This window comes from Erpetoichthys calabaricus, chromosome 2, assembly GCF_900747795.2.
Source record: "Erpetoichthys calabaricus chromosome 2, fErpCal1.3, whole genome shotgun sequence".
NCBI classification, from domain to species: Eukaryota; Metazoa; Chordata; class Cladistia; order Polypteriformes; family Polypteridae; genus Erpetoichthys; species Erpetoichthys calabaricus.
Window position 1 is genome coordinate 166,246,817 of NC_041395.2, and position 16,614 is coordinate 166,263,430.

Below are 16,614 nucleotides of genomic sequence, written 5' to 3' on the forward strand. Positions count from 1 at the left end.
GGAAATGAGTGCAACTCACAACAGTCAAATCAGTATTTGATAGTAATCACAACACAACAACAAATTCTGGAAGACGCAATATTTTTTCTGTAATAGCAACCCCAGTATTTCTCAGCCGGAAATAAGCATTTCCTTATTAGATTAGATTATTTATTTATAAAATTACAGAGGTTGCGCCAAAGTGCTGTACAAAAAAAGCATTAAAATAAACACAATACAAACAATCATGCAAAACCAGATTAATAAAACAACCAATTGTAACATCCACCACAATCCCATCATACACAATGAAAGACAGAAGAAAACAAGTAGGTCTTAAGCCAACTTTTTATGAATGATTGATTAGTCATTTGCAGTTCCATTTCATTTTCTACTTTTATTAAATGTGATGCATAATGCAGGTAAATTTGATTACTTGCTTCGCACATTAATATTATCATTTCCACTTAGGTAGTGGTACATAGTATGATTATTTATTTGTTAATGATTTTGCATAAAAGGTTATGTAATTTTCATGCAGACACCACTGCAAGAGAAATGAGTAGAAAAAAGTCAAAGGATTTACTTTAGGACATAGTTTATCAAGAAGTATTTGTTTAATGGCCATGCAGAGAGAGGCTTCCTGCCCTGGGTAATTCTTTGCAGTAAGCTGAGGCATCTGCAATACATGATTCTAGAATTAGCATGAATTACAGTTCAGGCTTAACCAGTGTAACAGTGTAAAAAAAGCATGTACTATATGTTGTTTTTGTTTACCATGCCCAAATGACATACATAAGATGAAGGGATCTATCGTTTACAGAATAATGCTCTGCAAAAGCTGGCTTTGCTTTGGCTGAACAAATGTGATCAAAAAGTGTGATGATTATATTATGCAGCATGAGACTACCTTCCAAATAAAATCCACTTAAATATCCAAGAGTTTTGGAGTGTAAAGAAATATGGAATCTGTGTTACTTCAAAAATAAAGCATGACAGGGCAAAGCTTTATTTTATAAATTAAACATGCACCTAAAATAAGACAAAAAGCAAAAAAAAAAAAAAAGCATAAACGAAAACAATCTTTGAAATTTTTTGAATAGAAAACAACTAATGAATTTAACATTAAATGATTCCTCACCATCTACGGCAGAGTCTATCAGAGCAGTTTTCGGGCTGCTACAGAGGTATTTTTTTTCAGTAGGTTCTGGGTCTTCTAACAAACAAGGTACTTTATGGTTTACTTTTTCAGGCTCAAGAATGCTAGAAAAATCTTTGGTTTCCTCATACTCAGAAGCAATGTTAAGCTTGATGCTGAGAGGGAATGTGGTACCGTCTCGTGATCTGCCAGTAGCTCTTTGGATTCGTAAGGACTGAAAAGCGAAAAAATTGCAAATAAGCAAATAACTCACATAAATTTAATACATGCATATTAATGAATTAGGTTTTTGATGGTCATGATTAAATCTACAAAATATTATACTTTCAAAATACATAATTTATACTAACCTTTGGCACTTTTAGGCATGGAGGAGGAATCTGAAGGGAAGGAATCAAGTCTGTGACAAACACGCCAGTTAACTCCTCTGGGCTTACATAGCCATGAAGGTGTGCAAAGGTATCATCACATGACAGGATTCTACCCTGGAAGAAACACAGAAAAAAAATAGTGAACTGGGATTCTCAGAGTCAACTGTCACATAGCACGGTTCTCAAACTTACTCTGTTAGCTATTACAGCAGCAATGTCAGCTCCTGGTTACAGAAAACAAAAAACTTATATGACTTTACACATTAGTGCTTTGGGAAAGGCACTATATAAATAAAAAGTATCGTTATTATTATTAGTACTATTAATATTATTATCACTATATAGACAATAAACTTGAAAGTGGTTTCATTCCAGTATTCTTTGTATATCTCGTCTACATATTGCATTAAACAACCAGCACTTTATATCATGAAAAGATATAATAGCAAGATGAAATGAAACCAAAGCTTATGGAGAATGCATCTCTGTTTTGCTTCACCATTGCTCAGTCTAATATTTAACTTCAAAAATATATACCCTGTACAGAGGCTTGAATCTTTACGTACAGATAAAAATTAGAACACTTTTTACTGTTAACCTACATTTTCCTTGAACGAGACAGAAGCTGAAACTCTCTCCACAGGCTCCATAACTACCACACACCTCTTTCCTTCATTGGTCAGTTTGTGTACCCACACAGATACAGGAATATCAACACCAGCAGAAGTAACTGCATCAACCTGTATGGAATAAGAAAAAACAGAAAAACAGTTGTTGATAAGGTATTTCTAACCCCTAGACAATACTCCTATGTTTACTATATGATAGAAGCCATAATATAAATGCAAATAAAGCGATCCTGCTAGATATGGTACACTTTTATTCATCAATTAGATTAAAGAGTCCATGTTTTAAAGTTGGAGCCAATGTTGCAAAACACACAATTCTTTAATCAAATAAGTACATATATATATTTTACTAAGAGAGTAAACGGAGAAGAATACTAGAATAACCACAGTGCATTTTCAGTTACATTTATACATATTTACATTATAATTAAAATGTCAACTTGTTTTAGTTTTTATTTCAGTTCTCCAGATCTACATAAATTTTGTCTTCCCTCCTACTTCTGATTTTTACACAACAGTTTATTCTAATAATTATCCTTTCAAAACATAAACTGCTGATATTTTCGGCCTTCATTCCACTTTTCTTTGCCATATATCTCATGATAGTTATTAAGTTGTGTTATGCAACTGATTTATTTCCCCATCTACTTGGTGGACATTACTTCATGTTATGCTTATGTAAATAAATCAAAAAGATGCATTTATAAAAACACTGTGCATAAATGCATTACATATACAATGCACTGCCACACTCCAGCTATAAAAACAAGCTTATCATAAATTTATTATGCAGGGAAATTTTTTTTCACTCAAACAAAAAGTCAAGGGAAAAACCACATGATGGGAGAAAGGGGGGGTGTGTGTGGTGTGTGAAATTCTATAAACTATCTCTGACAAAATATTCTTAAAATATGATAAAAAGCAAATAAGCAAGCATTTTTATGACACTATAATAATAAAAAAGCAACATTCCTGCCCATTTTGCAACTGGTGGTAGCAGTATAAACTTTTATTAAATAATGCAGTTTCAAAATATGTTTTTAATCCTTAATAGTTTTAGATATCTTTAAGGATATTCTTCCTGAAAAATGTAAATAGCCGAGATATTTATCATTATCAGCTATCATTACTTCACTCTTTGGTTTGTATCTTAATTTTTGGTAAATGATTCCTTTTATATTTGGTGTGCAAAAAAAAAAAAAAAAAGGAATTACTTTTATTTTAGAAAATTAACTAGCATTGCTTCTAATTGGGTAGCACAGTTGGGTGGCACAATTGTAAGTGCTGCTGTCTCAAGTGTGAAACTTGCATTTTTTGCATAGATCTTCTCTCATCAATTACTGCACAGGTAAAAACATAATTTATGGTTAATTACAAGAAATCACTATTCAAGTGATGTTGTAAATGTGGCTTATTCATGATTCTTATATTTGTATTTATAATCTGCATCTAAATGTTTTTATAATTATTAATAATATATCTTTACTTTTTAGATTTGTCTCCCTTAAGAGCAGATCATCTGTTTTATTCTAGGTTGTTTCAGGCTAATTCCACATGGGTTACTGGAGATATTAAAAAGAATCTATCACTGGATTCAGACAGAGCTTAAAGCTTATACAAAGGGCTTGTTTCTGTCACTCCAGGACACTAAATAAGCAATAGCTAGAACAAACGTTTTTTGGAAACTTATTTTATCAAGTTGGTAGCAATTAAGATTTATTATTTTAAAATAATAATATGCTCAATTAAGGTTATACTTCTAAACAGAAATGTTTTACTGAAGAATTTCTCATTACATTTTTAAAAGAACATTTTAATTTTGATTTAAATACTCCAAAACTGTACATCAAGCTATTATCATTTAACTTATAAATGTATTTCTCTCATTTGTACCCCCTCACAGTTTGAATTTCTAGAAAATTCCAAATTAACTCAGAAGTCTTGCTTGAGCTCTGTAACGACATATCTTGTAGAAAATGAAGCTACTCGTTGTTTATATAGAGTTATTAGTTTAATTTTACTTAATAGCAAAACAAAATATAGTGGCAAAATTAACAGTGAAATGGTCAAAATTGTTATCTTTCTAAATAAAACTGTGATAAAATGATGTAAATTTAAAATACATAAAAAGGGAAAATGTTTTACCACTTTTCCTGAAACCATCACAAGCTTTCCATTGTTATCCAAGCAGTGTTCACTAATAGCCTCTTCAAGACTTGGATCTGTATTTTGCAGAATGAGAGACAGCTTCTGTCCAATAAAATCCTGGCTTCTGTAGCCAAACAGCTCGCAAGCTCTGTCATTTGCTACAAGAATCTGTTAGGAATTGAAAATAATTGTAATTTAAAGTAAACATAGATTGAAATTAGAATTATCCACACATATTTAGATTGAATAGATCATTTTTTTGCCGTTATATTAGTATCAAAATGACTCTAAATATTATGCATACTCTCATGAAAGATACAGTCATACTGCCTGTCCTGATATCTGATAGATAGCAAGAAGAGTGCAAGCATTCTGTTGAAAGGTTTTCAAGCAAGTTGAAGAAAAGAAATTAACTTTTGGAAAAAGGCCCAAAAACCTATAGGATGAAGTACAGTTTGCCCAATGCTGTTTCCCACTTTGTACCCAGGGCTATCAGGATAAGTTCCTGACTGATGACCCTGAACTGGATTAAGTGGGTTTGGCAATGATGTGATATACACAAGAACAGACAGAGTAGTAAACAGATATTTTACTTAAAAAAATACATAGAACCAACAATAACTAGGAAGTCTCAAGTAACTTTGACAGACACCTGTTTACACAATATTAGTTCTTTAGTTATTAAGATACCTAAATGGTTAAGTTATATAATTTAATTGCTCTGGAGTGCAGTTTAAAATAAAATCAATCTCCAGCAACCTAAACAAGGCCACACTGGCTCTGAAATTTGTACATCTCCTTCAAAGTCAATTTATCACCATGCTGAGAAGGTAAGACTTTAGAGGGAAAAACATGGGGTTAGGCAATCTAAGCAATCAGGTAAAATAATTTGGTCAATAAAATAATTTAGTAATAAATAATAATTTAATAATGGAGGATGCCATCATCTACATGCTACACCGATCCCTCTCCCACTTGGACAGAGGCAGTGGTGCAGTAAGAATTATGTTTCTGGACTTCTCTAGCGCCTTCAATACCATCCAACCTCTGTTCCTTAGGGACAAGCTGACAGAGATGGGAGTAGATTCATACCTGGTGGCATGGATCATGGACTATCTTACAGACAGACCTCAGTATGTGCGTCTCAGGAATTGCAGGTCTGACATCGTGGTCAGCAGCACAGGAGTGCTGCAGGAGACTGTGCTTTCTCCAGTCCTGTTCAGCCTATATACATCGGACTTCCAATACAACTCGGAGTCCTGCCATGTGCAAAAGTCCACTGATGACACTGCTATCATGGGCTGCATCAGGAGGAGTATAGGAACCTAATCAAGGACTTTGTTAAATGGTGCAACTCAAACCACCTACAACTGAACACCAGCAAAACCAAAGAGCTGGTGGTGGATTTTAGGAGGCCCAGGCCCCTACTGACCCCGTGATTATCAGAAGTGACTGTGTGCAGAGGGTACAGACCTATAAATACCTGGGAGTGCAGCTGGATGATAAACTGGACTGGATTGCCAATACTGATGCTCTATGCAAGAGAGGACAGAGCTGACTACACTTCCTTAGAAGGATGGCGTCTTTCAACATCTGCAATAAGATGCTGCAGATGTTCTATCAATTGGTTGTGGTGAGCGCCCTCTTGTATGCGGTGGTCTGCTGGGGAGGCAGCATAAAAAAAGAGAGACGCTTCACGCCTGGACAAACTGGTGAGGAAGGCAGGCTCTATTGTAGGCACAGAGATGGACAGTTTGACATCTGTGGCGGTGCGACGGGCGCTGAGCAGGCTCCTGTCAATCATGGAGAATCCACTGCATTCACTGAACAGTATCATCTCCAGACAGAGGAGCAGCTTCAGCGACAGACTGCTGTTACTGTCCTGCTTCACTGACAGACTGAGGAGATCGTTCCTCCCCCACACTATGCGACTCTTCAATTCCACGGGGGGGGGGGGGGGTGTGAGTAAACGGTAACATTATACAACTTGCACTGTGTTTTTATCACCTCTTTAATTAATATTGTTTTTATCAGTATGCTGCTGAATTTCCCCTTGGGGATTAATAAAGTATCTATCTCTCTATCTAATGAGTTTTGGCACATTAACTCTTTACAAACACACATTTTAATATGTGCATTTCTGGCCACCTCATTTATATGTTAGAAATTTGCTGTTTTGCCATTTTCTCCCTTCTTCATTATTCATCCTAATTAATATCTTTGTAAAATACAAAAAGGGAAGGAAAGGCTATTTCTTTATGTTATGTGATCACGGCAGCTGAGCAATATCTTAATGAATAAATGAACTTTTGCAGAACAGGAATCAGAATTACCAGAGATTTGAAATGTCACATTTGTATGCCACAAATTACTCCTCTTAAGGTTTTATTAACTCTAATTATTTTTAAAGTACTGTTATGATAGAGCAGTGTTTCTCAAACTTTTTTGTCTGTTGGCACAGTAAAAAAACTAAAAAAATTTCGTGGCACACCAGGAAGAACAACAGTTGTTTTATAATAAAATGAAAAATTATTTTACCTGTTTTTAAGTATTACATTCAATGTGAAGGATGTGCCTGTTTTTGAGAGCAAATGCGATCTAATCGAGGCTCCAAAGTCGACAAACAAACTCGCATTTCAGCATCTATTGTAAGAAGTCTCTCTCTTTTCTTAGACTTGATTTCAGTCAATGCTGAAAATCCAAACTCACAAAACCATGAAGATGCAAATGGAAGAATTATTTTGATTGCTTTTAAACTGATTGCAGGATATAACTTGTTGATTGAAATCCAAAACACATCCAGGCTTTTCTCGGCAAAACTTGACTTAAGAACTGCATCGTTTTTTAAATCAATGAGCTGCCCTTCTTCTTCAGTTGTAAGATTTGTAGCTTCATTGTTTCCAAATGGATAGCTGACCCATCCATATTCATTACTTCCAACTGTTGGGAAGTAATGCTGCAATGCTGACTGCAGGTGTGTCAAAGTGTACAGAATTTCGGGGGTGATTTCTTTATTTGAAGCACATTCATTGTAAGTAGGAAAGCAGTCGAAGACTCCTTTTGAGATCTTACTTTGCCACAACGACAATTTTTCACCAAATGACTTCAGTTTTGAGGATGCAGTGATGATGTTTTCCAATGGTCCTTGAAGACTTAAATTCAGTGAATTTAATTTGTCAAATAAATCAGAGAGAAATGTCACCTTAACCCACCAGATCTCTTCATGAATAGAAAATCCAAAGTCTTTTTTTTCAGCCTCCAAGAATGAAATCAGCTCAGCCTTGAGTTGGACGACACGCTTTAACACTTTTCCCCTGGACAGCCAACGAACGTTGGTGTGATACAGGAGGCATTTGTAGTCTGAATCCATTGCTTCACAGAGCTGAGAGAAAAGTCAGGATGCAAGTGGTCGAGATTTGATGAAGTTTACAACTGTAATCACTTGATCCAGAACAGACATCAAATCTTTCGGCAAAGATTTGAAGGCAAGAGCTTCTCTGTGGATCATGCAGTGAACAACTAATACATTTGGATTTTCTTGACGCACAAGAGTGACGAATCCCTTTCTATTTCCCTGCATGAAAGGACAGCCATCGGTGCAAACGCTGACACAGTTTTTCCACTGTAGTTTGAAGAGCAAAATGTTTTCGTTCACCACATTGAAAATATCTTCGCCTTTGGTCGTAGTTTGTAAGTCTTTGCAAAATAAGAATTCGTTGACACATTTTTCATCCTTTATGAACCGAATAAAAGCTAGCAGCTGGGCTTTGCCGCTAACGTCAGTGGATTCATCAACTTGAAGAGACCACAACAGAGACACTTCATCGTCAGGCGCGTCAAAGTGTTCGCAGATTTGATCTTGTAAATCTGACGATAAGTCTTCAATTCTGCGCGAGATAGTATCATTTGACAAAGGAACTTTCTTAACTTTTTCGGCGGCATCGGGTCCAAGGATAGTTTCAACAACTATTGCTAAAGCTGGTGCAATGACTGATTCAGCCTCTGTATGCGCTTTCTTGCGTTTTGCTAATAACTGAGCAACCTTATAACTTGCAATCAATCCCTTTTCTGGCAGCTTTAGGTAGTTCGTAAGTTTCTTAGCTTGTTTATTTTGTTGAGCCCTGATGTTTTCGAAGTATTCCTTCGGTTGCGCTTTTACAGCCCGATGTTTTGTTTCCAAGTGTCTCTTCAATTTGCTTGGAACAAGCGCCTCATTCGACAGAGCTGAATTGCAGATCAGACATAATGGCAATGGAGCATCTTCAGGTCCCGAAGATATGAAACCATATCCGATGTAATCTTCTTTGTACCTTCGTTTGGCTTCTTGCTTTTTTTTTTTAACGCTTTTGCAGTTTCATTCTTGCTAACGTATTTCTCCATGGATAACAATGAATAACGCTTATTGATAATTTGTTATTATTAGCATGCACCTAAAAAATTTAAATGAAACACATCGCTTATCATTATCGTTACCAATTCAAAAACTGCTGTGCGTCTGCTACATTTTAGTCATTATAATAATATATGTATAGTGGAAAATTCCATAACCTGAATAGCTAACACCCCTTGTCGTCAAAATGTAGCGTTCCGATTTAGCAGGGCAGAGAAAAGGGGAGAGTGCGGGCTACTATTACTGGTCGTTGCAAGTGGGGACGTCATCGCAATGTAGGATAAAAATTTAATAGTAGGCAGACCTGTGTAACGCTGCACGTGTAGCGTTCTGAAAACCTGTATAAATTTCAAATATTTGTAGAAACTCCCGCGGCACATCTGCAAATCTTCTGCGGCACACTAGTGTGCCGCGGCACACAGTTTGAGAAACACTGTGATAGAGTATCTGTATGAAATACAAAATAAAAACAACCTAGCTACACTGGATACCTGTGGACTTTGTTTCATTACAGTAGTTTCACAAGAAAATTAAATTCTAAATTACTATGAAGCATAAATGTTTGAAATATGTTAATAGTCACAGCATACCAGAATGAAACAAACAATTATGAAATCTGGGACAAGACCAAATTAAGATTTTAGAATACTACGCACTACAAATGAACTATGTAAATTTAGCAGCATGATACAGTCATATCTCATATGACCTAAAAACTACTGGTAAGATGATATATAAATTAAATGGATTATTATTACCACCCTTTTCTTTTCACTATTTCATAGGTAATTATGCAATTAAAAATTAGAAAATAAAAAACAAAATTATCCAACAATACTTAAACAAAAAATCATAAAATAAACACTAGTATTGTCAATTTGCTTATGTACATATGATTTCTCTAAAATAAAGATCCCAAATCAACATTTAGTCTGTAGATACTCTGTGAAGTTTTGCAAAGCTTAATTATATAACTTTAAAGCTTATCATGTCATCCTTACTTGAAATCAGACTCAGCTTGTTTGCTTTTATACAGTAGAAGATTACATCAAAATAAAGAATTCCAAAACACTACAATTATTATTGAGTGTATACTAAAACAGTTTACAAATAGGACCATCTCAATAATATTCTAGGTATATTTCAAATAACATAGCTTACTAAACTTTTTCCAAATTATAAAGTTAAAGTAGCATGGCAGACAGTAGTTCATTAGGGATCTTCAAAACTCATAGTGATATTATTTTGGAGAAATTGGATTGATCAATTTCAACCATCTCACCTAAATTGTTCTGATAGGAAAGGCAATGTTGAGAATACACAGACAGTTAATTTTTAACTAAACTAACTGATTGACAATTCAGAATCTAAACCATTTTCATTCACTGTACATATTAAACCTGGAGTGGGGAGAATACAATTCTTAAATTATAACTTAGTTGTTTATCTCTCAGAAACACTGACAGTGATCTAGCATTTTGTACTCCTTTTGACAAAAGCTACAACAACATTTGCAGAGGTTAAAAATCTTTCTCTATTTGGGAAACATACTGGTCAAAACAGTATATATGATCCCAACAAATAGAATGAAATTAAGGTGTCCATGTGGTTGAAATGGTACAATTCAAGGTTGAGTTCTAGAAAACATCCACAAAGGCTTAACTAACCTGTACAAACAAAAAATTAGGCACTATTAAAGTATGAAATTAACTAAAGAGCAACTGACAAATGAAGACACAAAGTTAAAAATATTTGATATAACAATAATTAAGAATGCTAAAGTGGGATGGTATTAAAAAATACATAAAAGGGCTAAATAAGCAATGAAGACTGTATATACAGAGTTTGTTGAGAAGAGAGTTAAACTGACCGATATAAAAACTTTCTTCAAAAAGAACATTTCTTGATTATGTTTTTGGGAGAGGTACTGTAAACCCTTAAGATTAAACCAGGCAAGAAATCTGATGTTATTTGGTAGTACACAATAATTATCTTTTCTGTTACCTGCAAGGAAATATGGTTGTGAAATATAAACATGCAGTAAATCTCTCTAAATTTGTTGTGTCTAAGAGGTTAGCTCCTGAGTGGGCCTAGGATTGTGAGTTTAAACTGACGGGTACATTCTTCCATGCACTCGTTTCACTTCAACTCCCAGCTACAAAGGTTATTAACTCGGTAGGTTGTGTAGGAATACAATAAAGATAACTACTGCTATTATTAAATATTAAATTCATTTTTGTATTTAACTTAATTAATAAAGTGGAAGGTAAATGACACCACCATGTACCTACCTGTTAATTAATACTATAAATGTTGAAAAATAATGCCAATTCTGCTTGTGCATGAAGATAGATATCTATCCATCTATGTATAGAGTACAGAGGCAACTTCTTCCACTCAAGGTACAGTTCTTTTATGTACATCTCTTAGTTAACTTCTGCTGAAGAATTTAATATTTTTTCTTTTCTTTTATCTGATAATGTATTCTGCTGAAAAAAAATTAAGGGAACACTTAATCATCACAATCTAACACCAAGTCAGTTAAGTTTCAGGGATATCAATCTGTCAAGATAGGAAGCATAAGTGATTGTGAATCAACTTCACCTGCTTTAGTGAAAATGAAAGTGCACTGGACAGCCAACAGAAAGACAATGCCCAAAAAGGGAATGGTCTTGCAGGTGGTAGTAGCCACAGACAATTGCTCTCTTTATCCCTCTTGACTGATTCTTCTCTAGTTTTGCATTTTGCTAGTGTCCTAGTCACTACTAGATGCATGAGGTGGTACCTGCAGCCAGTTCAGATGGCACAGGGTAGTTAAGCTCCTCCAGGACGGCACATCCATACGTGCGGTCACAAGAAGGTTTGCTGCATCTCATACCAAAGTTTCAATAACATTGAGGAGATACCAGGAGACAGGCCATTACACTATGACAGTGCCATTGAAGGGCATCAACCCAGCAGCAGGACCAGTATCTGCTCCTTTGTGTGAGGAGGAACGGAAGGAGTACTGCCAGAGCCATGCAAAATGACCTCCAGCTGGCTCCTGGTGTGCATATTTCTGACCAAACTGTCAGAAACAGATTCTATGAGGGTAGCATGAGGGCCCAAATCTTCTAGTCGGACCTGTGCTCACAGCCCATCACCATGCAGCTTGACTGGCATTAGCCAGATTAAACAACTGGCAGCTCCGCTATGGCCTCATCTTCACAGATGACAGCAGGTTCACACTTAGCACATTTGACAGACGTGAAAGAGTCTGGAGATGCTGTGATGAATTTTATGCAGCCTGCAACAACATCCAGCATGACCAGTTTGGCAGAGGGTCAGTGATGGTCTGTGGAGACATAACTTTGGAGATTCACACAAGCCTCCACGTGCTAGGCACCCTGACTGCTGTTAGGTACCAGAATGAAATCCTCAAAGCCACTGTCAGACTATATTCTGGTGCAGTGGGCCCTTATTTCCTTCTTAGTGCAGGACAATTAATGGCCAGAGTGTGTAGGCAGTTCCTGGATGACGAAGGCATTAATGCCATTGATTGACCCTCATGTTCCCAGACCTGAATCCAATTAATAACCTCTGGGATGTTACGTATCGGTGCATCCAACGCACCACAAACTGTCTAGGAGCTCACTGATACCCTGATTCAGGTCTGGGAGGAGATCCCACAGAACACCATCTGCTGTCTCATCAGGAGCATGCCCTGACATTGTCGGGAGTGCACACAGACACATGGGGGCCATACACACTACTGAGTCACATTATGAGTTGCATTGATGAAATTCACGCAAGTTGGATCAGCCTGTGATTTCAATTTTTGACTATGATTTTGAGTGTGATTTTAGTTTCCTTTAAATGTTGTTACATCATTTTGATCCACTTGATTTTCCACTTGAATATTTTGCTCATCAAGACCTGATATGTGATTTAAGTGTTCCCCTTAATTTCTATGAGCAGTGTATTTTAAGATTCTCTTGTATTTTAAGATTCTCTATTTAAAAAAAAAAAAGAGATAGCTATTTATTTTGTTGCAAGATAATGTAAGGCAAATATTTATGATTATCATACAAGCCACTGTAGAAATCTGAAGACACCATGCAACAATTATTAGCATCAGATTTTACTCAGCCATGTTGTTTGAATGGCCATGGTTTATTTTATCATTGAACATTAAAGATGGAGTGGTATACTGCTGAGTACTGTTTTATTATGAATTTTGAGTCCTGGATTCAAATCCCACTTCTAATCACTGTCTTTGTGGTGTCTGTGCATTTTCACATGTTTGAATGAATTTCCCTAGGTTAACATGCAATTCCAAACTGGTGCCCTGTTCAGGGACTTTTTCTGCCCTGAGCCCACTTCTGCCAGAACTGGCTCTAGCCCACCCATAACCCCAAATTAGATCAAGGTGGTTAGAGAATATTAGATTAAATTTTAAATACATAACATCTCCCTTTCCTCAATTCAGATGAAACATTCCTATATTCTCTAACAATGATTTTAAAATTTGCAAAGGGAAACATCAATAACACATAAATCAATGCAACTGACATAGGTCAGGCTATGTAAAGTCACAGTTACTTTGCTATCTACATGTATTATACATTTCATGCATAACAGGTTATAAACATTGCCAGAAGTACTTACCTCTGTAGTCTTGGTGTCAACAGTGAGAATTGCCTGATTGGGATTACGATTTGAAGGCAATGATGTTTGAATGGGGATGCCCCAAGATAGGTGCTTAAGGAGAGAGTTTGTGGAAGCATTACAAAAATCAGAAATAGGTGAAGAACTACGTAGGTCAGATAAGTGAAGGTTCCAAGTTGCTCCTGAACTGAAGCAGTATGAATTCAAGCCATTTCCTTTATATAAAAAAAATTAAAAATTAAAATGAAAAATAATAATAATAATACATTTTATTTATACAAGGCGTCTTTCTAAGCACTCAAGGACACTGAACTAACAATAAATAAAAAAGCACATTACAAACAAAACTTAAAACATCAGAAAATATAAAAATTAAAACCAAACAAAGCCACTGTAATCATAAAGAAAAAGCCATTTTAAATAGATGGGTTTTAAGTTTACATTTGAAAGTTGAAAATGATTAAATATTTCTAAGCTCAGTAGATAGTGAGTTCCAGAGCCTGGGAGCAGAACGACTGAATGCTCTGACAAGACAATACTATATTCCAGGAGAAAGGAAAGATTGACTGATTGATCAACTAAATCAAATATGCAATTTATAGGCAATATTTGCTACAGTATTTAGACTTCAGCATGATCCCTAATAGATCGTTTTATGCATGTAATAAAATTTGTGAATATCAATTTAATATGCCTATCTGCTTACATAAATTAATCCTGGCTGAGACACTCCTTTGATTATGTTATTTAGATATTAACTATATATTTTAGTTAGATATTTTGTCTTTTTAGTTAAATAACACATTTTAGGACAAGTTATAAATAATATAGAATGTTCTCATTTAACCTTATTTACTGATAAAGGCTTGACAAAACAAATATATTTTGAATTGAAAAGGTCCTTATGGGATATATCTAAGTAATAAAAGACATTTTAAAACTCATAAATTTACAACAGTGCATAGTATATGGCACAGGCTCTATAAATCAACAAACCAAAAGTTTGGTCAACTAGGCAAAACAGCATTTCTTTCACTTTTCTGTTTTCCTTTCATGACCCAGAAACTTCTGTAACTGAACAGAACAGACCTAATGATACAGCACTTAAGTTTATAAAAAAAAAAAAAAAAAAAACACACACACACACACCACACAAACACACACATGTACACCCAAACAACAATGGGCTGCACAGTGGCACAACAAACTGCACCGCTGCCTCAAATTACCTGGGTTTTTGTTCAGTTTTCCCAAAGATATCTCCTATTTAAATTCTTCTGCTGTTGAAACACGAGTCAGTATGCCCTATGGTTGACTTCTTTGTCCCCTATGCACTCTGATGCCAGCATACACTCCAGGCACATTATTAAGCTTACTTGCACTTTACATCTACTTATGCAGAACTACTGTAGCGGAAAACAAGTCCACCCATTTTTCTAAACTAGTTTAATACTGTGTCACTTTTGTTACGTGTTACTGTGTGTTTATTTATTGACACTAAATCAGAAATACAGACTCACCTGCTCACACATGAGCGTATAGTGGAATAAAGAATGATTACCCCAGTAAGATTTTCTGCAAAAATGCTTATTTTGAAAAATGAATGCTATTAGTTTTTCTGCTGTAATGGGCTGGTGCCTGCGTCTGTGGATTGCTGGGAAAGGCTCTAGCTGCCCCACAAACCTACTCTGGATAAGCAGGGATAGAAAATGTATTTATGGATGGTTTAAATTATCTGGTAAAGCCTCATATTGGACAAAACGGTCTGAGGGAACCGTTTCAATACTTATCGGAAAGAAACATCAATGCAACACCTAATGTACCCATGTCAAAGAAGTAATCGCTCCTACAGACTTAAAAACTGACTGATACTTCACCTTTCGTAACAACAACTACAACCAAACATTCCTAATCCACATTACTAACCGAGAATGCTAAACCGGATGGACGCAGGGACATCCGGCAATGGGCCGTGGACGCAAAAGACGTACTGCGCAGGCGCCCCACAAATCCCCCCCCCCCCCGCAAGCAACGGGAACCGGATGGAATGCAACGTAAAATAAAAAATGAGGCGTCGCGCACAGAAAAAAGGAGTCAGACCAAAGAAAAAAGGAGCACGAAACCCATTGCACACGAAACGGGACACATACAAAGAGGAGGATTCAACAAGCCCCAGCACACAAAAAAAAAGAAGCCGCGAGCACCACACAAAGCCCATTGGCCAAGAAACGGGACAGACTACGGACATAGCACACGAAACGTGCACAAAAACGACCACAGTAACATAAATAACAAATGACACAAAAAGCCCCATTTCTAAATGAACCGTCCATATTAAACATACATCATCTCAACACGTTCACACTATGCACACTATGGCGCTGTAAGAATTATGTTTCTAGACTTCTCTAGCGCCTTCAACACCATCCAACCTTTGCTCCTTAGGGACAAGATGACAGAGATGGGAGTAGATTCATACCTGGTGGCATGGATCGTGGACTATCTTACAAACAGACCTCAGTATGTGCGTCTCAGGAATTGCAGATCTGACATTGTGGTCAGCAACACAGGAGCGCCGCAGGGGACTGTACTTTCTCTGGTCCTGTTCAGCCTATATACATCAGACTTCCAATATAACTCGGAGTCCTGCCACGTGCAAAAGTTTGCTGACGACACTGCTATCGTGGGCTGCATCAGGAGTGGGCAGGAGGAGGAGTATAGAAACCTCATCAAGGACTTTGTTAAATGGTGCGACTTAAACCACCTACAACTGAACACCAGCAAAACCAAGGAACTGGTGGTGGATTTTAGGAGACCCAGGCCCCTCATGGACCCCGTGATCATCAGAGGTGACTGTGTGCAGAGGGTGCAGACCTATAAATACCTGGGAGTGCAGCTGGACGATAAATTGGACTGGACTGCCAATACTGATTCTCTGTGCAAGAAAGGACAGAGCCGCCTGTACTTCCTTAGAAGACTGGCATCCTTCAACATCTGCAGTAAGATGCTGCAGATGTTCTATCAGATGGTTGTGGCGAGTGCCCTCTTTTACGCAGTGGTGTGCTGGGGAGGCAGCATTAAGAAGAAGGATGCCTCACGCCTGGACAAACTGGTGAGGAAGGCAGGCTCTATTGTTGGCATAGAGCTGGACGGTTTGACATCCGTAGCAGAGCAACGGGCACTCAGCAGGCTCCTATCAATTATGGAGAATCCACTACATCCATTAAACAGTGTCATCTCCAGACAGAGGAGCAGTTTCAGCGACAGACTGCTGTCACTGTCCTACTCCAC

At 36.7% G+C, this 16,614-nt stretch overlaps 1 protein-coding gene across 2 annotated transcripts in view; it reads right to left on the reverse strand.

Annotated features, from left to right (window-relative positions):
- The window catches only part of pask (PAS domain containing serine/threonine kinase), a 140,903-nt gene that overhangs the window by 112,069 nt on the left and 12,220 nt on the right, over positions 1 to 16,614 (reverse strand). For both annotated transcript variants that reach the window (XM_051922876.1, XM_051922875.1), the window contains exons 3-7: positions 13,324 to 13,538; positions 4,284 to 4,454; positions 2,112 to 2,249; positions 1,489 to 1,623; positions 1,121 to 1,352 (exon numbers count right to left, since the gene is read on the reverse strand). In XM_051922876.1, the coding sequence (XP_051778836.1) occupies positions 1,121 to 1,352; positions 1,489 to 1,623; positions 2,112 to 2,249; positions 4,284 to 4,454; positions 13,324 to 13,538 (891 nt within the window). The remainder of the gene's footprint in view (positions 1 to 1,120; positions 1,353 to 1,488; positions 1,624 to 2,111; positions 2,250 to 4,283; positions 4,455 to 13,323; positions 13,539 to 16,614) is intronic.